At 30.3% G+C, this 22968-nt stretch overlaps 2 protein-coding genes across 3 annotated transcripts in view; one reads left to right on the top strand and one right to left on the bottom strand.

Moving 5' to 3' along the window:
• Positions 1 to 6175: 6175 nt before the first annotated feature.
• Positions 6176 to 12315, bottom strand: LOC147809913 (uncharacterized). The gene is made up of 2 exons (XM_087164650.1): positions 12258 to 12315; positions 6176 to 7803 (listed from the first exon to the last, which is right to left on the bottom strand). The coding sequence occupies exons 1-2, from the start codon at positions 12278 to 12280 to the stop codon at positions 7449 to 7451; spliced, it is 378 nt and encodes a 125-aa protein (XP_087020776.1). The 5' UTR covers positions 12281 to 12315; the 3' UTR covers positions 6176 to 7448.
• Positions 12316 to 13749: 1434 nt separating this feature from the next.
• LOC107439308 (uncharacterized) overlaps positions 13750 to 22968 on the top strand; it is a 43384-nt gene continuing 34165 nt past the window's right edge. For both annotated transcript variants that reach the window (XR_006226191.2, XM_016051865.4), the window contains exon 1: positions 13750 to 13988. The gene's annotated coding sequence lies outside the window, so the exon portion shown is untranslated. The remainder of the gene's footprint in view (positions 13989 to 22968) is intronic.

Raw genomic sequence — 22968 nt, 5'->3', positions numbered from 1 at the left:
ATGTCCTAACGGGAACTGGTAGGAAAAATCCATTTAAAGACAATTATCTAGGTGAAAAATGGGTGAAGTTTTTTTAAGGTGACATCCACCGATAACTCAGTGCAATGCGAAGATAATTTCAAAAGGCAAAACTTCCCTTAGAGAATAATATTCGAAATACTGGTTTTAAGAACTTCAGAGAATCTTTAGGAGGGAAGTAGCCCTGACATCCTTTTATAAAGTGATTGCATTTACAATGCGAATGAAACAAGAGTTGAATACTGCCCTTAAACGGGAAAAATCTGCGGCCTTAAAAATTATAAGGATTTATATTCTAAAGTACCTAGGAAAGAAAAAGTACCTCCATTGGTAGTTTTTCCTTACAGAAGAATTCGTAGAGATATTACAGAATCAGTCCCTGCTACATATTTCATTGGAAAAAGCTATTCATGAAATGAAACGATGACCGCAGCAACATTTTACAAATATATTGCAAATGTTTCTACCCATGGCTAATTAAAAATGCAATCAAATTCCTAATTTTGCTTCTTCTGGATAGATATAAATCTCATATCAATTTGAAACTGAGCAAGTTTTGTTCCTCAAAACAAATTTTCTGGTTTAGTTTTCAACGTAATTCTTGGAAATCTCGTTAGATCTTGAAAACAAAAGAATCCATTTTTAAATAAGATTTGAGGCATCAACTGATGAAGTTAAAATGCTTTTATGAAATGCGATATTTTTTCATTCGATGTAGAAAACGTTGACTGTAACAAATGCATGCAAAACAGACACCAAGAGTTAATGAGCAAGACAACTTATCAACAAAACACATTCTTCGAGAGTAACGATGCGCTATTTCTTCAGAAGCTTGAGAAGGAAATCTCACAAGTTATGTTGCAAATTTTTAAAGGAACATTGGCAGAAAAGTTTAATCTCCCAAATATCCAATAGCCTGCGCTTTTCTCAATATTGAAGAATTTATTTCAAAAAGAACAATTGTATAATCAAATTTTGGCTCTGAAGCTGAGACAACTAACATTAATAATGAAAGTATCTTGAAAACCGATTTTGAGATAAATCCTCTTGAGGCATTGTTAGTTGCAAAAACGATTGGTTTCATAAGTAACTACTAGATATAAGTCAATGAGAGATGGGTTTTACTCAAACTTCGAAACTCCTTTTTCTCATTTATTATCCAGTGAGGAATTCTTGAAATGGAACTGGAAAATCAAACGAAATTTCGAAGATACATTTACATTGGCCAAAAATTTGGAAAAAAGAGGAAGGTTAAATCAAAAGAAAAAGAAATAAATTACTCATGACGAAGAGAAAAAAAATACTTAAAAAGATTTTAAAAAAAGCTTGCAAAATATGAGGAAAAGATTAAACAAAAAAATGATCGAATTATAATAATAATAAAAACATCATCAGATTACACAATGATAAACATTCATAATTTAGAACGGACTATTAAACTGTGAGAAAAAAATGAAAAACATTTTTTTTAAATTATGTATTCAAACATATTTTACTTTCCATTCCATGACTGAAAAAAAAGTAAAATTTTCCACATTAGCTATGGTTATATGTCGTAATTCCAAGAAAAATCTTGTTTTTAGACATTTGTGTGGCCTATGGATTCCTAACGAGCATCAAACATTATCAAAATTAAGTGTTCATTCGCTGGAAAATTTAGTGTTTATTCACTGATAAGAACTGTTCCTTCACTTGGTCATCTTACTACTTATTATTTAAACCACCAAAAGCTTAAAACAATATTATGTAAGTTATCTAATTTTTTTTACATAATTTGCATTTAATAACAAATATGTCGAAACCATTATTTAGCTAAAATTACAAATTTTGAAATTTTTATGAATTTTTTTTAAAGGCAAGCTAAGCTTAAGTGTTCCTTCATTGTTTAGTTTACCCTATAAGATGTTGAGAAATTTGCGATGTTGTGAGAGATGTTTAAAAATGTTGACTACGTATTTTTATTAATACATATTTATAAAATATATATTCAAGAAATTGATAAATATATTATTCCAAATCTATGCATACCTATGTATATTATTGAAATTGTATCAGTTATTGAAAAACAAAATAAAAAAAAATAAAAAATAATCACATTAAATAAGCACAATCTGGTGTATTCTATCAGAAGCACGCTTTTTTAAAACTAGACATTTGTTGAATAAAGTGTTTTTTAATCAAAATTCTTTACTAAATTGCAAATAAATTATTAAATGACTGAAAAAGAAACATCGTATTTTATAGTGTGAAAGAAATAAAAATAAAAAGATTAGCACACGATTATTAGCGAAAAAAATATGAATGAAATTTTACGCTACGCGCGCGAAGTCAAGTTCCTCCCAAGTTTATCACATTTTAATATTAATCGCCCCAATTGGTTATTTCTTTATTGTCGCCAAATTATTTTCTTAAAAATAATTAATTTTAATTTTTCTCAGCTTCTAATAAATAAAAACAGTTGAAACTTTAGATTTTTCAATTGAAAAATATGTAGATTAATATGGTATAAAAAAATTCATACCTTATAATTCAATATTTTTTCATCATCACTTTAATTAAATAATAAAAAATAATAAATAATTATTAAAACTTATTTTTTGCATGAAATTATCTTTGGGTAAATGAGTTTTATGAGTGGGTGCAATTTTTTTTGAATTGCTTCATTAGTTTTGAAAATATGACTGAAAACGCAAAAAGCGAAATTAACATTAAGGGGTACGAACTTTGAATCGCTCTCCTGACCAAACTATAAGGATCACATTTCCCAGATTGCGGCTACCCCCTATATTTTGAAGATAAGAAATCCAAATATGTAAAAAAAAATGCATGTTTATTCAGAGAAAGTACGTTTTTGTGTCTGATTTCGTAACTTAATTAATAGTTAGCACTAATTAATTAGCATATTTGAGGTCACCCCCAGGAACCATTAAGATTGACACTTAGTTCGTGAAAATCCGATCATTAGAACGAAAGTTATTCAGGGTGATTCGTTTTTTTTTTTGCGAACTGTACAATGTATGTATATATCTCTACAATATTTGCATGTCGAATGTATGTTTTACAGAAATATAGCATGCATACATGGATACATACATTGAACATGCTTATGTCAGCTTCTTAGTAATTAATTTAACAATAAGTCCTTTGTGGAAACAAAAGCAATCATTTATTGATAGTATAAGCGTACTCGTAACTTGCGACAGTCACGCAAGTACAGAGAAACGAGTATCTAGCTTTTCTCCTCCTCCCAATGCTCAAAGACATCATAATAAGACGTTAACGATAGATGCGTGCGTTGAACTCTGAGAGATTACAACAAAAATAAATACAGTAGTTCAACAGTTGAACCGCTGAACAAAAGATTCGTGGGCATCGTTGCACCACAGGGGCACGAGTTTAACTGAATCATTTTTTTCTCTGATATATGAAGCTTGCCATTATGGAGCGGTTCTTTTGAAGGGGGAACAGAATAATGACGATTTCTTATAAAATTTCTCCCAGAAAACTTGAGTTACCTTATTTTGATAACAGTTTACGTAGGTCCACTTAGTCAGCTCCCATTTTTTAAATAGTCTTCAATGTAGAATTTTGAAAGAAACATTTTGCTGCATCATTTAAGAAATGGGAGCCTTAAACCCCTCCACCACGATAAGGTGGGACCTTTTGGAGGGGACCCCCACCCGTCCAGGTTGCTTTCCCCTGAATATAATTATGGTTGTAAACCAAAAAACTTTAAATTATTCATCTATTTTTTTTTAAATTATTTTTACTAATGTTTTGATAACGACCCCTGCTCATTAACTATGGTTTAAATAATAACCAACTTTTATTAATAAGTAAATTTTAATGTTAAATACTATTTTTATACATTAGAGAAGTATGCACAAGCTAAGTATTTCTTATGTTAAAAGTAATAGAAATTCCAGGTTTGAAAATGTTAATATAATATAATGTAATATAATATTAATATTGAGATATGATAAATATTGCATAATGAAACTCTATAATCTAAATCCGGAGCAACCTGGAAGTCCGCTCTATACACCCTGATTATTTTCTATGGTAACTTATTAGTTCATCTATGTGATTTTGTGAAGTCATTATGTGTGGGTATCTTATGGTTCCCAAGCCTTTGTGAGGTCATTGATTGTGGGCATTTTATGGTTCCCAAGCCTCCTTGAAGTCATTAATTGAGGGTATCTTATGGTTCCCAAGCCTTTGTGAAGTGATGTAGTAAGGGTATCTTATGGTTCCCAAGCCTTTGTGAAGTGATGTAATGTGGGTATCTTATGGTTCCCGAGCCTTTGCGTGGTCATTAGCTGTGTTCTCAAGTCATGCTTTTTGAAAATCATTTATCATCGAAATAAGAATCAAATTCATGCAGCAATAGAAAGGTATTGTTTTGTATACCTAAACAACTAAATACTAATAACTACTCTTCATAACTCAATTTTGAAAAGTTTAAGAAAGTCAGAAAAACTTAAACATTTATTGTTATAAAAAGCATCAGCTTTTCTTTTCGCTTGATACACTTATTAATTTTGTATAAACCAATGGCCAGAAACATTTTTATAAGGAATAAGTTTGAATATAATAAATATATAAGGAAATAATAATGAATGAATGATTGATTGCGTAAAAATTTTGAAAGATGGTGAGACCAGAATGTAACCTTTCTATAGACAAGAATTTGAATTCATTATTTCTTTGACTATGATTCCGATTGAAGTGTGAAATCCCGATTTTTGAAAATTCTGAAAATAACTAACACTTAATGGCCGCCTCAAGTATTTCTTACCTACTTTGGCTATATATTTTTAAATCTTCCTTAGAAATTGGCAAAAAGGCGTTATACTTTTTTTTATTTTCACGTTCTAATTTTTTTATTAAATTATCTTTTTTTTAAATTTTTATTTATTTATTTATTGAAACTCATACTTTATTTACATGTATTTAATAGAAGCTTATAATTTTTGTGCCAGCCTATTGCTAAAACTAAGATACATCCTTTATTGATTTAACCATTGAAAGGGGCAGGAGCAACACCTCCTAGAAGTATGAAGGCCTCAGCACGGATCAATTTAGTAGTCCGATGTGACGAAGTTAACTGCGCAGTTGATGAAAAATAAGAAAGATGTCATTACGTTCGGGGTACTAAGCTGCGCAGTGGTTGAAAATATGAAATATGTCATTACGTTTGGACTACTGAAGGATATTTATGGTAACCCGTGCAGAGGCCTACTCTTTTCTAGGAGGTGTTGGCAGGAGCCCGATTTTTGTGGGGAACGAAATTAAGTCAAATATTCACGAAAGTTCCCTAAATTCCTCACTTAAGGAAAAAAGTTCTTAAATGTACTAATTACCTTTAAAAAGAATAATTAATTTAGTTCTTTTTTTATTTTTAATTTTAAAAAGTTTAAATCGCTGTTAATTCACAAAATTATTCTTTGTCTGTAATATTGATATTGACTTTTAGACATATATGCCCTTGTAAAAGACCCCCATGCCCAATAACGTACAAAGAATTTCGTCTATGAATCAAAATGCTGGGAAACTACTATTGATTGAAAGTATGCTAGGAGACTTTTGGAAGGATATTATTTTATGTGAGCGAATTCTTGACTGTCTATGTAGGATTAATAGAAAATTCGTATGTTACGATCAAAAAATAAACTAACAATTATACTTTTAAAACTGAATTTAAAAAAACGAGCAAAGAAACTAAATTGTTAAAGATTCTGTTGTGTTTTAAAGTGAATAGTGTTCAGTAAATTATACAGTTTATTGTATTATTTGAAGTCAGCAGTAGCATACTTCTTTTGTTTTCCTTAAAACTTTGATTCTAGAGCTTAAAAATGTTTGTGCTTATGGGTGTTTTTTAACTAACTAGAAGGACGGTACAGAGTAAAAACGGCATCAGTCCAGTCTTATGGCGTGCGGAGAGCGGGCAAACAGGCAACCAAAGGCATCCACGCACCTTGGCAAGCCACTCCTTGCTGTCTGATTATTTTGTCTTCTGCATAATAAGATTTGAAATTATCAACGCTTTGAGGCAATGCTTCGTCAAAGGCATGTAAAATTTCCGAAAAGTACATAAAAAGACCAAAACGAATCATGAGCATGAAGTACCAAATATAAATTATTCCAGACAAAAAAATTTTTCTTCAGAAATTATCTCTATCTTTTTTGTAGATTTTAGATATTTTTTACTACCATCTATTTTATGTAGATCTAGACAGTAGTCTGAGGATCTAATTTGCTGATACTTCGTTGTTATAGAATGTAATTTTTCTTAGAGCTTGATGACATGGACTGATGCCGCTTTCTTTCTGTGCCTTTCATACAATTAAAACTTTTTTGTGTTTTTTTGGCAAGTTCTTCATTAGCTTATCCTATTTCGATCTTTCTCTTATATATGTTTAACTTTGGTTTAGACTAATTTTCATTATTTAGACAGAATTTAAAGAAAATGTTTATCCCGTGTTATTGTGAAACAGCTCGTTTGAAACTAAAAATGAATCTAAATTTTTAAGATTTTTTGTTTTGTGTATAATTAAATTGCTTGTGTAACACCACCGGAAAAACTCAGGGAAAAATGCCTTTGATTCTTTCTTATTTTTTTAAACAATAGTTTAAGTTTGATATCAGGAACTAATTTCATCTCTTGCAAATAAGAAAAAAAATTAAAATTTTGACTATTACTATTCTGGAGTTTGTGCCAAAAAAATATCTAAAGTTTTGAAGAAAGAAATGCTTTCTTATTTTCAATCTGCTTTGCGGAAAACTATTTTACTTTCAAAGTCAGAAATTAATTCAGGAAATTTCAAAAGATATAGATTACTTAATTTGCCAACATCTTGAGAAGAATTTTTAAAGTGGTTAAGGAGAAAGAAATATTGGAGAATAAGGAAAGAAATTTAGAGATCCAACTGTAGCTAAGGTTGTTAAACTCCAGCAGATGAAATGCGAGAACAGACACAAAAATAAATCAGTTGAAAGAAAATAAACCTGCGAAAAAATGGAAGACTGTATGGTGTGAAGACTCAGATGTGAAGTGATGAGTGATGTCTCAAAGTGATGTATCAAATTTAGAGATCCTGCAATAGTTATGGTTATTAAACTGCAGCAAATGAGATGTGATATTAGACACAGCAACAATAAACCAGTCATAAGAAAATATGTCTGAGAGAAAATGGAAGAGATCTAATGTGAAGAAATTGAGAAGTTGTATGGGTGAAATAGATGGAGAAAAATACTTTCGTAGAATTGATAGAGATGGCATTAACCACTTGAGACGGCCATAGCCGGAAACCAGCTGAGGTGATGAATAGAAAGAAAAAAATTTTTAAATTTAAATCTTTTACTGAACGAGTTTCGGATTTAGCAAATGGAAGGAAAACTATTGAAAAACAAACAGAATCTTTTGAAACTCACAGAGCGGAGAACAAAAACGGAGACCACACCTTACGACCCTTATTCTTTAGAGCTTTCGCCAAACGATCTTCTTCCTCCTGCAGATCAGGGGGAGGTGAGTCGAAATTTTGAGACTTCAACCAGTCCCACACTCGTTCATAAACTTCCTCAGAGTAAAGACCCCTGTCTTTCCACTGAAAAACACCAGCGTGCGTACCCGGTTTCCAAATTTCTGGATCTTTAATTAATAAAAACATCCTGTTCATCTCATTCTCATCCTTCTTCCCTATCCTCTTTGGGGGACCAAAGGTTTTCTTCGCCCAAAGCCTGTACGTTTCCTCCAGATTCAACTTTCTTTCCTTCCTGCCAAACCTATGGAAGAAATAAGACGACGAAAATTTGTGAATAATTTTCTGCATTCTGATTTTGTTGGCGAATCATATTTCAACACAAATTTACTTGTTAAACTACAAAAAAAAAAGTTTTTTAAAGTCATATTTTTAAATATCGATATGCATTTGGGGGATATATTTATTTGGATTATGCAAATAGTATTTATGTTGGAAAATATTTAATAGGAACTGAAATAAATCGACATTTTTATATTAATAGGACTGAATTAGTAAACTAATGATTAAGCAGTATATAACTATAATTAGAAACAAGAATCTAATTCCAAAAAAAATGTGATTGCCTTGCGACAATTAGTTTACCCATTGGCAAAATAGTTGTTATCTAATATTTTTTGGAAAAGCAACTTCTTTGTGTTTTTATCTTGGACATCTTTAACTGTCAATCCTGAACTGCTCGGTACACAATTTCGCAGACATTATGCAGCGCAGACACATTCTGTGTAAATTCTTTTGATGACTGAATAGACATTGAACAGCCAAGCGAGATCAATATTAAGATTTTCGGATTGGTACAATGGTGTTTGTTGGAGATTGTAAGCTGCATCATACACCCGTTTCGAATTCACAAGTTCATACATGAAATATGATTTGAAAGCTAGGCAGGCTTTTTTGCAATTTTACACGAATAGTGAATGAATCATTTATATAGATCGTTGAAGACAGTCTACGGTCTTGTGCAAGTTATTGGGTACGTTGACAATGGATCTTTTTCTTCCTAACGGGTGATCAACACCCTATTCTCGTATTTGCATGATAGGGGTTTGAAGAGCCACCATTCGTTCTTCGGTAGGGTTCAATTCTCTCAACCACTTTGGTACTTTTGTGAGGGACGGGCTTCATGCTTGCGTTTAAGAACGAAATCATTTCGTTTTTCCGTTTGTGTGTAACGCTTAAGGTATTCCCGTCTACGTTCAATGGCTTTGGCTTTTTCAGCCTCGGTAAGTTTAGGCCTTGGCGTCGTTTTTTTCTTGCTTCAACTCTAACTTTTGGGAGCGTATCAACTAGTTTGGACCTTCTTTATGTGTGATATTCACCTGGATTAGTATTGGAAAGGATCCAGTTTGAACTGTGGGTTAGAATTCCTGATTCATAATTAAAACAATAAAAATAAAAATATCGTTCAAATGATTAAATTCTCAAGAAGTATTCATATCTCAGAATTCACAACTCAAGAATTATTTATGCGATCTCTCTGGTCCCATATCTCAAAAATAAACTTACCAACTTATAACAAAATTAAAAGTGAAAGAAAGAATTGTAAAAAAATTATCAAATAGCAGCGATCGCCATAGCAACATATACGCACTGTTTACTATTACTCTTGATTATTGTAGTTGAAAAGTGTGAGGACGCCATCAAGACCCATTTTGATAATGGGTGAAAACATGATACAGTTGGGAAAGTTTGCCAAACGTGGAAACTGACCTCTTTCAGATAATTTTGTATATGTTTGCCGTGAATCTTTAACAATAATTCAATACGCGGATCAGGTTAAAACAAAATGAAACGAAACACAATTTGATACAGCTAGGAAATTTTCTCCAAGCGTATGACAGCAATCTTTCTTTTTTGAACAAATAATTTTTTAGCTGCTTATCGTAAATCTCTTACTATAAATTCAGGGTTAAAAAAAATGACGAGAACCATAAATTGGTGAAGTTGTTTCGAGCCGCAAGAGAAGAATTTTAATATCGTGATGAATTGTCAAAATTATCGGTTCTTTAGCAGCATTTTGCGGTATTTTTCACTTAAACTGAAATATAGTATTTTTACATTATTAAATAATTTCGTTTCGTCAATACTTTATTATCGAAACAATCACAATAACATCGTATTCAATAAATATTGCATATGTATAACATTCGCTATTGCGAATGTTATACATATCTTTTATACATATCTTTTATACATATCTGTCTTTTTTTATTGCAATATCATCGGTAACTTGCTGGTGACCTGTGTAAATCAGAACCTGGAATTATTCCTGGGAGTTTGCACACACCGCTTCATGGTTCTTATGAGCATCTTTGAGAGTTTTACATGGCAAAATACCAAATTTGAGCGAAATCGGTTGAATAGTTTCTGAGAAATAGAATTTTAAAGAAGTCGTATATTTAATTACTTGATCTCCCAATACTTCATCCAGGAGTTCTCTGGTCTTCAAGATTGGGTTCAAAATTACAAGGATATGGAATTGAACATTAGTAATTGTAAACTCAAAATTCGGTCAGCTGTTCAACGACGGTTGTAAAATAAAATAAAATCTTTCCCTGTTTATTTTAACCCTTTGGCCATTAGTTAGTTAGTAAAGTGTTCACCTCCCAATGAGGTGAACCAGGTTTGAATCCCAGCCATGGCTAGTCGATACGAATTCCGCACCCGGCTCGCACCGACCACAGCGCTGACGTGAAATACCCTCAGTGGTGAACGGATCATTGAGTCCCCTTACCGTCAAGCTAACCACGAGTTTTCATGGTTTTCCTCTCCATGTAACGCAAATGCGGGTTAGTTCCGTCAAAAAGTCCTCCACGAAGCAGTTTTCTTGTCTTCTGGATTGGGTTCAAAATTACAAGGCTATGGAGTTGAACATAGGTTGTCATAAACCCAAAATTGGGTCTGCTGTTCAACGACAGTTATAAAATAAATTAAAATAAACATTTTAAATGTAGCACAATTATTTAAAAACGTTGAATTGAACTACTGCCAGCGAACTTATTTTCAAAATTTGAAGAATTAAATTAGGAATTCTTTTTCTGAAATACATTTAATTTAAAACTGTATTAAATGTGTTATGTCTTTTAATTTGGTATATATTTAAAATAAACATTTAAAATAAACATACATTTAAAATAAACATTTTAAATGTAGCACAATTATTTAAAAACGTTGAATTGAACTACTGCCAGCGAACTTATTTTCAAAATTTGAAGAATTAAATTAGGAATTCTTTTTCTGAAATACATTTAATTTAAAACTGTATTAAATGTGTTATGTCTTTTAATTTGGTATATATTAAGCACAAATCTTAAATGTATTGATAGATTTTTGGTAAAAGTATTGTGTTAAATCTAAATGCATTTTAATATCCTTGTAATTCGTTATAAACGCTTGTTGGAAATTTAAACGAGGTGTAGGTAAATATTTTTATTAATTGCAGTAAAATACTCATAAATAAAAGATTACTACTCAATAAAATAAGAGCTTAATATTGTTTAATCGTTTATTGGTGATTAAAGTATTTAATAGATATAAGTAATATTAATTTTAGTAATAATAGTTATAGAAATAATAATAAGTATTAGGTAATTTATTGAGTTTAAACAAAACTTGCCAAGTCAGTTGAGATTTACACAAATAGTACAGAGCAGTGTTACCAAAAATGTCAATGTTATTTCATTTAATTTAAATTTAAAAAAGCGATAATTTTATATACCGTTTCTTAATTTAAAAATTATTGATTAATAACTCATTTTAGTAATAATAATATTATTAATAAAGCTTTAAAATATGGCAAAATTATTGCCTTTACTTTAGTATGTCAGTAAAAATGTGTACTAACAAATTCCTTACTTTGAATTAATGTTTAGGTTAACAGAAATTTATAATGACGCCATGAAAAAATCAAACCACGTTCAATTGAATTATTTGATCTGAAATTAGTCAAAACTTGGACACTAACCTAAGCAGAGTTTATTTATTAACTACTTTTTAGATTCGGGAGTACATTTTTACTTGTTTACTTTTTAATACAAACACAAAAAGTCATTTAACTTAGCGAATTTTACAACGTCCAAAAACTGTGTAGTTCTAAAAATCAACTTCATGTATAGAAACTTAATTTTATTTATTCGACAATCATTCATCGGGAAATTCTAAATCGTGAAAACTTTGCTATTTGGTGAAATATGAAAAGAATTTATGAAAAATTTATGAAATTATGAAAGTCGAAAAAAATAATGAGTGATCCGCATTTTACTCTGCGTACAAGATATACATAAAATTTAAATTTTTGAGTTTATGAAATTGACAAGTGTTTGATGTGGCTCTATAATAATTTAATAATTATGAAACATCAAGAGAGGAAAATGAATCGTTTACATAACTCACAAATTAAAATTTTTGTAAGGAAATTTCCATTTATTTTCTAATTTTAGTTATTTTTAAGGTTTAAAACATAAGCCGTAATGCTATTGAAGATAGGTAGTTAGAAAGCATATCTAGTTTAGTTTCTTGCAGAAATTAGATGATTTATTTATAATTCAATTTCATTTAAAATGAAATCTACATAGTATAAATGAACACAATACCTTTAAAAGTAATTAAAAAATTAGGATTTTTTAAAAACTCAAAACTAATATTATGAGTTAGCATTTAAATGTGAATATTTAAAAGTATAAATAGAGTTTAACTTACACTTTCCTCAAAAGTTTCGCCATCGCTAAACAAGTTTTTTTAGATCACAAATGTTATTAATCATACAAGAGCAAAATCTCAAGAGAAAATGAATTTTTATTTTTAGAACACGATGACGTCATCGGATCATACGATGACGTAAAAATGATTAACTTTCCTCAGTTGAAATGCTTAATTTTCATTGGTTGAAACGAATAAATTTTATGAGCATTGTTTAGAAATTTTCTCTGTTTCGAGTCAAAATATATCATCACTTGGTTACTTCTCTAATTTTTTAAGGTAACATTATACTGTTTTTTTATAATTTTATTGCAATCTTAATTATAAGGTATGCGGCATAGTTTTTTTTTTTTTAATTTTCATTTTGGAAAGCAAATGTCCTAAAATTATAAATTTAAAGTAAAGTTCAAAAAATTTATAAAACACATTTTAAAATAAGGGCAAATTTGAGATAAAAAACTACACATTCTCCATGCCACACTAACACCCCTACAACAAATTCTAATGCATAAATTTCGAAATAATTTTTTTTAGATCAATTATGTGATTAACTGTTGATTTTAATCTGAAGATCTTAGCAAAGATTTCAAAAAGACAATAAAATAGAACTAAATATATTATTTAATATTGCATTTCGAAATAAAAAAAATTTAAATATTCTTGAAAGCTTGATAAGAATAACAAATTTACACTTAGACCTTGGCTTTTAGTTCCAAACATTGCTAACATTATACAAAATCTGCATACTAAAATAAGCTTTGTTTTGTAATTTATGTTAAGGTTAAGAAATTTTCCAAAAACCAACTCCTTTTTTTTCAGAAAATGCATTTAAAATACAAAAAAGTCTGAAATGAAAAAAATTTTAAAAGGAGAAAAATTAACTAATCGGAAATTAATTTCTAAAAATGAATTTTTTTGTCTTAAAAATCTAATTTATTTAAATATTAATAATTTAAATATTATAAAGTTAAAAGTTTCAAATATCAATCCATAAGAATCGTAGATCAAAAATTTAAAGACTTTTGGAAAGCTAATAAACTGAAGTTCAAAAATTAAATAATAAAAAGAAATCGAAATTTTCGTCGAAATTGCTAATTTTCACACAGTTTGATACCCTAAATGAACCTGAATCCCTTAAACTTTAGAAGATTTATATAAGAAGCAAGTTTTAATTAATAAATCCAAAAATAGACAAAAATATTTGTATGAGACGACACATCTTTCTTTAACCACTTTAGAATCAAATTGTCAATCAAATTTTAAAAAAAATATTAAAGAAATGCTTCGTCTTGCGGTGTCGACTATTTCGCCAATACGTGTTTTAAAATATAAAAATAGGCGCACACTTCGTAAAATTACTCAATAGTAAATATATATGAATTTACCCAACCAATTGAATTTATTTTAATTATTGTTGTTGGCGCCGTTGGCGATTTTGAGTTTTGCTGGTATCAGCAACCCCGTTCCTTTACTCACTTAACTTTCATTTAAGTTCTGGTGCTCATCGTTTTCGTAATTAAACTTTGATTATAAATCGTATTATTAAATATTGTTTTATGGTTAATTGGCACCATATTTTGACGTATGGAACATCATGATTCATTCGGAATCATTTAACAGATTAACTGTTTTCGTTATTGTTATTTTTGTTTTCAATGAAAACTGTTGTTATTGTTTATGAGCTATTTCCTTCAGTTATTGAATATTTCCTATGGATAATAACTTATTAAGGTAGGTTGGACTCTTCAATTGTATTATGTTAAGTTTGTTACTAATTTTAAATTTTCAAATTGGTCTATGTCTTAAAATTAAAAATTAAAGTGAATAATCTAAAACTGTAATAGTATATATTACAGTTGATAGTTTCAGTCATGCTTGTGTTCAATTTGCTCAATGTCTATTGGGTTGAACAAAAGTGTGGTTAATATTAAGGGGACTCCACACCAAAAGGTTTAACAAACCCTTATATAGATAAGGTGTATGAACAACATTCATCGTTATATTGCTAGAAAAGGGTACTATACTTTACGAAGGCAAATAGTTATTTGCTGCCGGAGAAGTAGCGTAAAGTAACTTTTAAACGGGTTATTTGAAAAATCTAAATTTATTGTTTTACTAAATTATATGTTTGTGATGAAAAAAATATCAAAATGATGGTTAAAAATTAGGAAGAGAAAAGTTTAAATTTCGAAAAAAAAATTCGAACTTTCTTGTGTTAAAAGTTTTCTTTGAAGAATAACAAGCAAAAAAGTTCTCTTCAATATAATTATTCACTAATCTTTTTCTCAATAAATATCTAAATTAATGAATGTTTAAATAACATTCATAGTATCGGAAATTAGATATGTATTAGTTTATTGATTCAAAACAAACGAAACTATAAATTTTAATGTACACTCGATATTTGAAGTAATTTTCCTCTGTAAATTGTACAGATTCTCTGGAAATACCCTCTAGAAGTCTCCGTCATCCCCTGAAGGATGTTATCTCCCATTTTGGGTTACCAACAAAACCAAATGTACCGAACTTTTTTTTTTTGAATATTTGCTGAATATCGATCCCTTGTAAGTATTAAAAAAAGAAGAAGAATCACTAAATTAATATGGAATGACACTACAACATCATGTCCCAGATAGCAAAATAAGGTTTAATTTCACTCAGCAAAAACCTTTTAATGTAAACCTAGAAAGGTTTGTTATGCGGTTTACGTGTAAACCTTCTAACCTTAAAACGAGATCTGGGACAATCTGCTCTATTCTAATACGCACATTACCCTCATCCAAAACCATGGAAAACAACCTTCTATGTAAAAACCTTAAATCGAAGTTTGGCTTAGGATTTTCAAGCTTGAAAAAATCCTTTCATAAAGCTAGTCTCAAGGTGAAAATAATCTTAACGTGGAAACTGACCTCTTTCAGATAATTTTGTATCTCTTTGCCGTGAATCTTTAACAATAATTCAATACGCGGATCAGGTTAAAACATAGTGAAACGAAACACAATTTGATACAGCTAGGAAATTTTCTCCAAGCGTATGACTGGCTCAGCAATCTTTCTTTTTTGAACAAATAATTTTGTAGCTGCTTATCGTAAATCTCTTACTATAAATTCAGGGTTAAAAAAAATGACGAGAACCATAAATTGGTGAAGTTGTTTCGAGCCACAATAGAAGAATTTTAATATCGTGATGAATTGTCAAAATTATCGGTTCTTTAGCAGCATTTTGCGGTATTTTTCACTTAAACTGAAATATATTATTTTTACATTATTAAATAATTTCGTTTCGTCAATACTTTATTATCGAAACAATCACAATAACATCGTATTCGATAAAATATTGCATATGTATAACATTCGCAATACTGTCTTTTTTTATTGCAATATCATCGGTAACTTGCTGGTGACCTGCGTAAATCAGAACCTGGAATTATTCCTGGGAGTTTGCACACACCGCTTCATGGTTCTTATGAGCATCTTTGAGAGTTTTACATGGCAAAATACCAAATTTGAGCGAAATCGGTTGAATAGTTTCTGAGAAATAGAATTTTAAAGAAGTCGTATATTTAATTACTTGATCTCCCAATACTTCGTCCAGGAGTTCTCTGGTCTTCAAGATTGGGTTCAAAATTACAAGGATATGGATTTGAACATTAGTAATCGTAAACTCAAAATTCCGTCAGCTGTTCAACGACGGTTATAAAATAAAATAAAATCTTTCCCTGCTTATTTTAACCCTTTGGCCATTTGTTAGTTAGTAAAGTGTTCACCTCCCAATGAGGTGAACCAGGTTTGAATCCCAGCCATGGCTAGTCGATACGAATTCCGCACCCGGCTCGCACCGACCACAGCGCTGACGTGAAATACCCTCAGTGGTATTTACACACATTACCCACATCCGAAACCTTTAAAAACACGCTTCTATATAAAAACCTTAAATCGAAGTTTGGCTTAGGATTTTCAAGCTTGAAAAAATCCTTCAATAAAGCTAGTCTCAAGGTGAAAATAATCTTAAATCTAGGTAATTATAAGGTTGCTTTTAGTAAAGTCTTGTTTCTTCTCGCAAAGTCTAAAATCCACCTTGTCATGAAATCTTAATAGACGATGCAATTTGATCCTATCGCTAGTCATCTAAAACGTCATGATGGACCTAAGCGACCATTTCACTTACGTGACAATAATTTTTAAAAAATAATTTTTAATCCTTTTAGGTTGAAGGGTTTGAAACTGCAATATTTTTGCTTGATTTGAAACAAGGTTTTTAGTACAAACATTTTCGTGTCGATAAAAAAAAAAATTCCGAAACAAGGTTGTCGTAAGGTTGCATGCTTTCTGGGCTTAACGAAACTGAAAAGCATATACCGACATAATAGATTTAGTTAAAATAATTAAATTTTTTTTTATTTATTAATGTTTGTTTGATAGCTTTACGCTATCAATTTAAGCAAAACCCGTTTTTAGAAATTCTTTCCAATAGAATAAAAGTTAATTACATTCATTATGCATAAAACACTGTTGTTGCATAATGCTACAACTCCAAGCCAACTCATAATACTCAACATTCATCACAATCAAATAATTTTTTCCTGTACCTGCATATATCCCTTTCGAGAGTCCATAAAAAATTTAAAACCATAATAACTGTATTTGGTGCCTTAGTACAAGTATTAAACGCCACTTTTAGTATATTTAGTGTCTGTTAAAACAGCACCTAAAAGTACCTAATACCAAAATGTGTATTTGTTGGCGAAATTTTTATTAATTGACAGTAAGATATTCATATTTAAAGGATTAAAACTCAATAAAATAGGAAGAACCTAATTAATATTGTTTAATCGTTTATTGAGAGGGCCGGGATAGCCTGGTCGGTAGGGCGCTGGGCCCATATCCAAGAGGTCGAGGGTTCGATCCTCGCCGGCCGAAGACTCCCCGTGTAGTAAATGGTGACTGATGCACGTTAAATCTGTCGAGTCTCAAAGTCCTCCATGTTCCCACAACAAATCAATACCTCTGGGGGTACTGATCCAGGAGTTTCCTTGTCTTCTGGATTGGTTCAAAATTACAAGGATACGGAGTTGAACGTAAGTAGTTGTAAACCCATGAAATTGGGTCGGCTGTTCAACGACGGTTATAAAATAAAATAAAAAAAAATTGTTTATCGAGAGCCGCTATGGCTCAGGGGATAGAGCGTTCGCCTTCCAATGAGGCGAACCGGGTTCGAATCCCAGTCGATACGAATTCCGCATCCGGCTTGCACCGACCACAGTGCTGACGTGAAATATCCTCAGTGGTAGACGGATCATAGGTTAGAGTCCCCTTGCCGTTAGGCTAACAGTGGGAGGTTCTCGTCGTCTTCCTCTCCATGTAACGCAAATGCGGTTTAGCTCCATCAAAAAGTCCTCCAAGGCAAAATTTCTCCCAATAGTCGATCCTGGAGTTCCCTTGTCTTCTGGATTGGGTTCAAAATGACATGGCTACGGAGTTGAATAATAATAGTTGTAAACCCATTAAATTGGGTCGGCTGTTCAACGACATTTATAAAATAAAATAAAATCGTTTATTGACAACATGCCGAAGTGTTTGGAAGCTCTAAAGGTGAAATAGACGCTTAGAACGCATATACACGCTTAGAACGACTTTGAAAAATGTCGCCAATTCCGAAATGGTGCAATTACGCTTGTCACCTAACTGTCGCAAACACCGAAATGACGATTTTACACGATTGTCGCTAAAAATTGGCGTAGGTAAAAACAGAGAAAATCGTAACCTGAAAATGGCGAAAACATAAACTTCCTATTTATGAATTTTAAATATTGAAATATTTCACAAATTCTTAATTCGAATAACATGATCAGAAACAAATGCGAATTTAAAATTTCTAGCTCAACAGCAAAATCACACGACGAATTTCAAAATGCAAATGCGCAATTACAAAAGAGCAATAACCGACCGAATCCATAGTTTGCAAACTTAATCTCTTTCCCAAACATCGCCAATGTCGCCAAAACAACCGTGTAATGTATACTAGAATTAAGACACTCTAAATTAAATAATTTTAAATTTGTTGTCAGAGTTACTTTAAAGAATACTTAATGAACAAAACTACTTTGAATTTATTTATTGATTTTAAACAAAAATTGCAAATTCAGTTGACTTAAGTCAATAGTTTACCACAATGTTGCCAAAAATATCAATAATTAATAGTATCATCATTAATTGTAAATTCGAAAGCGGTTTTGTTTATTAATTTTAGTGGGTAATAATATTATTTATATAACTTTAAATTGAGACAAAACTATTGCAATGATTTCAGTTTGTCAGTAAATAAACGCACTAAAAAACTCCTAATATTTTGTTTCAGTGATTAGGTAAACCAAAATATTTAATGACACCATGAAAAAAAATCACAAAAAATTTACTTGCAGTATAAAATTTTAATCAAAACTTTTACACTAACCTAAGCAGAGTTAATTTATTAACTACTTTTTAGATTCGAGAGTATTTTTTTCTTGTTTATTATTTAATGTAAACATAAAGAACGCTTTAACTTAGCAATTTGTGAAATTTTTTTAGCATGAAAATGGTAAGTAGAAAAATAATCAAGCATTATTATAAAATCGCTATTTTACTAAGCTAAAAAATTACGTCGCACTAAAATTATCCATCAAATGTGTAAAATTTTAATTTTATTTATTCGACAATAATTCATCGGGAAATTATAAGTATGGAAAGCGTTCATTAAATGTAAAGTATGGAAAATTAAATTTTAAAAAATATATAGGCAATATGCATACAAGATACACAAACAATTGAAATTTTTGCATTTATGAAATTGACAAAAGTTTGGTGTGATAATATAGTTATCCAATACTTATAAAATATCAAAAGCGGAAATTAAATCGTTTTACGAACAGTTTACATAACTCACAAGTTCAGCTTTTTGTAAGAAAATTTTGCTTATACACAAATTTTAGTTATTTTTAGGGTTTAAAACATAAGTCATAGTGCGATTAAAGGTACGCATTTCTGTATAAAAGCATATAAAGTTTAATATTTTACCGAAATTAGATAATTCATTTATAATTCAGTTTTTTAAAAATAAAATCTACATAATATATATGAACATCCGTACATTCAAAGCAATTAAAAAATTAGATTAGGATTCCTTAAAAGCTTAATATTAATATTATTAACTATTAATTTAACTTTAATAATTAAAGTTAAAAATAAATCGAGAGAAACTTACAATTTTTTCAAAAGCTTCGCCATCTCCAAATATATATATATATATATATATTTTAGATCACACAAATGTTATTAATCATACAAGTGCAAAATCTCAATAGAAAATGATTTTTAATTTTTAGAAACCGATGACGTCATTAGATCATACGATGACGTAACAATAATTTAATTTGTTTTGTCAAAATTATTTATTTTCTTTGGTTAAAACGTACATCTATTATGAACATTGTTTAAAAATATCTTTTCTCAATTGAGAAATTACAGCACACGCATTTCTATTTTTTTCTTATAAATTTTTAAAAGAAGCTAATTCTCTTAAAAACTGAAAAAAATAGGTAAATAATAGTTTATTTATTAAAAGTTTTTAAACTATTGCCATCTTAGCTTACTTGTAGTTTTTTAAATATATTTCAGAACTAATTTTCAAAATATTTAGCTTTAATATTTTTTATTTCGAGATTAAATTTTTTAATTTCTTAAGATGAGAATGTGTCTTTTTAAAAATAATGCATTCATGAAAAACTGCTTTGCGTTAAATTATAAGTAAATTAACAAGCGCGTAATTTTTTTAAAAAAAATATTATTATTAAACTTTGAAAAGAAAAAATTATGTGACACGTTGCATAAAAAATACTGTATAATATGTTTAAAGCAGCATGTCTTTAACTCTTCGATTTTCTCTCTTATATTTTTAATCTCCCTTTTTAATCACGAATTTCTTAAATTTTTATTACCCTTGAAATTTTAAGTTTTTTTTTTTTAATACTGGAATCGAATAAATTTTAAAAACTTCATGCTGTAAAATTTTATTCGGAATAAAATGAATAGTGCATATTTAAATGAAATCATAAGTTCGCTTTAAAGAACTTATTGCAGTTTAAAAATGATGGAATAGACCAGTGGTTCCCAACCTGGGGGCGATAGAGCTTCTCAAGGGGGCGATAATCCTTAGGGGGGCGATCAGGGGACGACGAGTACTCAAAAGATAAAAATTGCTAATAATATTAATAATTAAAGCTATTTGAGATTGAAATTAAAAAATATATATGAAACCAATGGTTCTGGTGTCGACAAAGAATTATGATAGTTAAAAATTTTAAAAAAATTCAAGTGCAGGATCGTTTTCGTCATACGTTTTGGTATCGCAGGCGGAAATCTGATAAGTCGCTCTGTTCCTCTGAGCAATAATACTGTTTCCAGGCGTACTGATGAGATGGCCGCAGACGTTGAATCAAAACTCATTAAATTTCTGAAAGAAGGTAAATTTGCGTTGCAGATTGATGAATCAACTGTGATAGATAACAAAGCTGTTTTAGCTTACGTGAGATTCATAAATGCGAGTAAGGAGATTAACGAGGAAATGTTGTTTACAAGAACTTTGAACACCGATACAAAAGGATCGTCGATTTTTAAATTGGTCAAAGACTATTTTGAGGTAAAAGAAATTCCCCTCACAAATGTAAGTGTTTGTGCAACAGGTGGTGCTCCAACCATGTCTGGTTGTCATATTGGGTTTCAGGGTCACCTTAAAAAAGAAGTACCAGAAGTTATCTCCCCATTCATTATGTCAATCATCGTCAACTTTTGGCTGAGAAAAGTTGGTTATTCCTGGCATCAATAAAATAAAAGCTAATTCTCCTAATAACCGTTTGTTCCGAGAACTTTGCCATGAAAATGATGAATATTTCGAATTCCTGCTCCTACATACAGCCGTGAGATGGCTTTCAAAAGGAAACTGAGCCGTTTCTTCGAATTGATGGATTCGGTTACTGAGTTTCTCGACACCACTGATCCTGTTTTAAGTGAGAGTTTGAAGCAACGCAAGTTAGAAACTGCGTACTTCACAGATAGTTTTGAAAAAATGAAGTAAATCAACGTAAAACTTCAAGCAAATGAAATAAACATTATCAAGGCTAAGGGAATCACATCTTCATTCATCGCCAAGTTTGATATCTACAAGTCTAACATTGGTCGCAAAGAGCTAATGCAATTTTCAACTCTTAAAAAGAGTTCAATGGCAGATATCGAGATTCTCGAAAATAAAATCTTATATTTTACTGATCACCTTGATCAGTTACAAGATTTAAAGATTTGATGAAATTAGAAATTCCGGATTGGATTTTCGATCCTTTCTCTTTTAAAGTTGTGGATAAGCTCACTTCCTCTTTGTAGACTAAGATTTTAGATTTGAAGTATGACTGTGAGGCTAAAGTCGTCTTTAAAAAATACGGTTACGAGTTATCTTGGGTAAAGCTTATGGATACTTATCCACAATTGTGGAAACAAACTGAGCCGCTTCTCATCTCGTTCCCGTCAACATATTTAGTGGAGAGAGGATTTAGTTCTGTCTCCCAGCTGCTCACAAAGCAAAGAGATAGGTTGGACATTTGATTCAATTGCCTTTAAATCTGACGAGCATAAAACCTGACATTCAAGCTTTAACTTGAAATACACCAAGCACAGGGCAGTCATTGAAGTGGTAAAAATGTACTTTCTCCCTCTTAATTTTTTTTCCTCAAATTTTAGTTGTTAACGTTTTAACTTCTTCTTGATTACATTAAAATATGAATTTAAAAAAATTTACTTTTGTTTTTATTATTCCGTTTTAAATATCATTTCTTTTTGAAAAAAAAAAGATGCACAATTTTTTTTAATTAATAAAAATGACAGGATAAATGTGCCTCCTTATTTGCATTACAATTAAAATTAAAATCAAATAACATAGCATATTTTCAGTGTTTGGTTGCTCACAAGCAACAATGAATGTTTTTTGAGCAAAAAGAGAAAGGGGCGATAGGTGTCAGCCAACCCCAAGAGGGGGGCGATGGTTCACAAAAGGTTGGGAACCACTGGAATAGACTAATATACTTTCTCATAAAATTTCTAATTTTTTAAAAACATTTTATCGCACTGTAAATTTGTTTATTTTTAATCTACCAGTTGAATAAATAAATTATTGTTTTGTTTGTAATTTTTTTTTAAATATATGTTCTGTTTGAATATATATGTTCACTACTGAAAAATTAAAAGGGGGAGATTAGTAAAACTTCTACATAAAAGGTAAAAGTTTTATAGCAAATAATTCGATTAATCCTAAATTAACCCCTTGGGGACGGGTGATTCAGAAAAGCATTCGTACAAAATCAGAATCAAGTTGCAATTAAATAAAAAACGGTAACTTAAATGTAATCGTTACTAATTTGACAGACTTACTTTGCTTTTATTTTAATTATTGTTAGTTTAATCATATATATAATCAATGTTAATTCAAAGTATAACTAAATAGTTTTATTTTGAACAAAGTAATGGTGAATTAAATAAATCAAAAAATTATAACTCCGCCCACAAATAAACTGCTAAAGAAATACTTTGATTACCAGTTTTATCTTCTTACCCTGATTGATACGGTTTTTTGCTGTCACGTATTTGTGACAGTCGGCGCGAAAGGGTTAAAAGATTTTACTGCGATG

Source organism: Parasteatoda tepidariorum, chromosome 5 (genome assembly GCF_982258835.1).
Source record: "Parasteatoda tepidariorum strain Cologne lab strain chromosome 5, Ptep-v5.0, whole genome shotgun sequence".
NCBI lineage: Eukaryota > Metazoa > Arthropoda > Arachnida > Araneae > Theridiidae > Parasteatoda > Parasteatoda tepidariorum.
Note: the sequence above shows the minus strand (reverse complement) of the source record. Positions and strands in the feature narration are given on the sequence as shown.

Coding starts and splice junctions, on each gene's coding strand:
- LOC147809913 (XM_087164650.1), bottom strand. CDS start 12,280: ATGGCGAAACTTTTGAGGAAAGT. Junction 7,804..12,257: donor GCGAAACTTTTGAGGAAAGT/GTAAGTTAAACT, acceptor TTTCTTCCATAG/GTTTGGCAGGAAGGAAAGAA.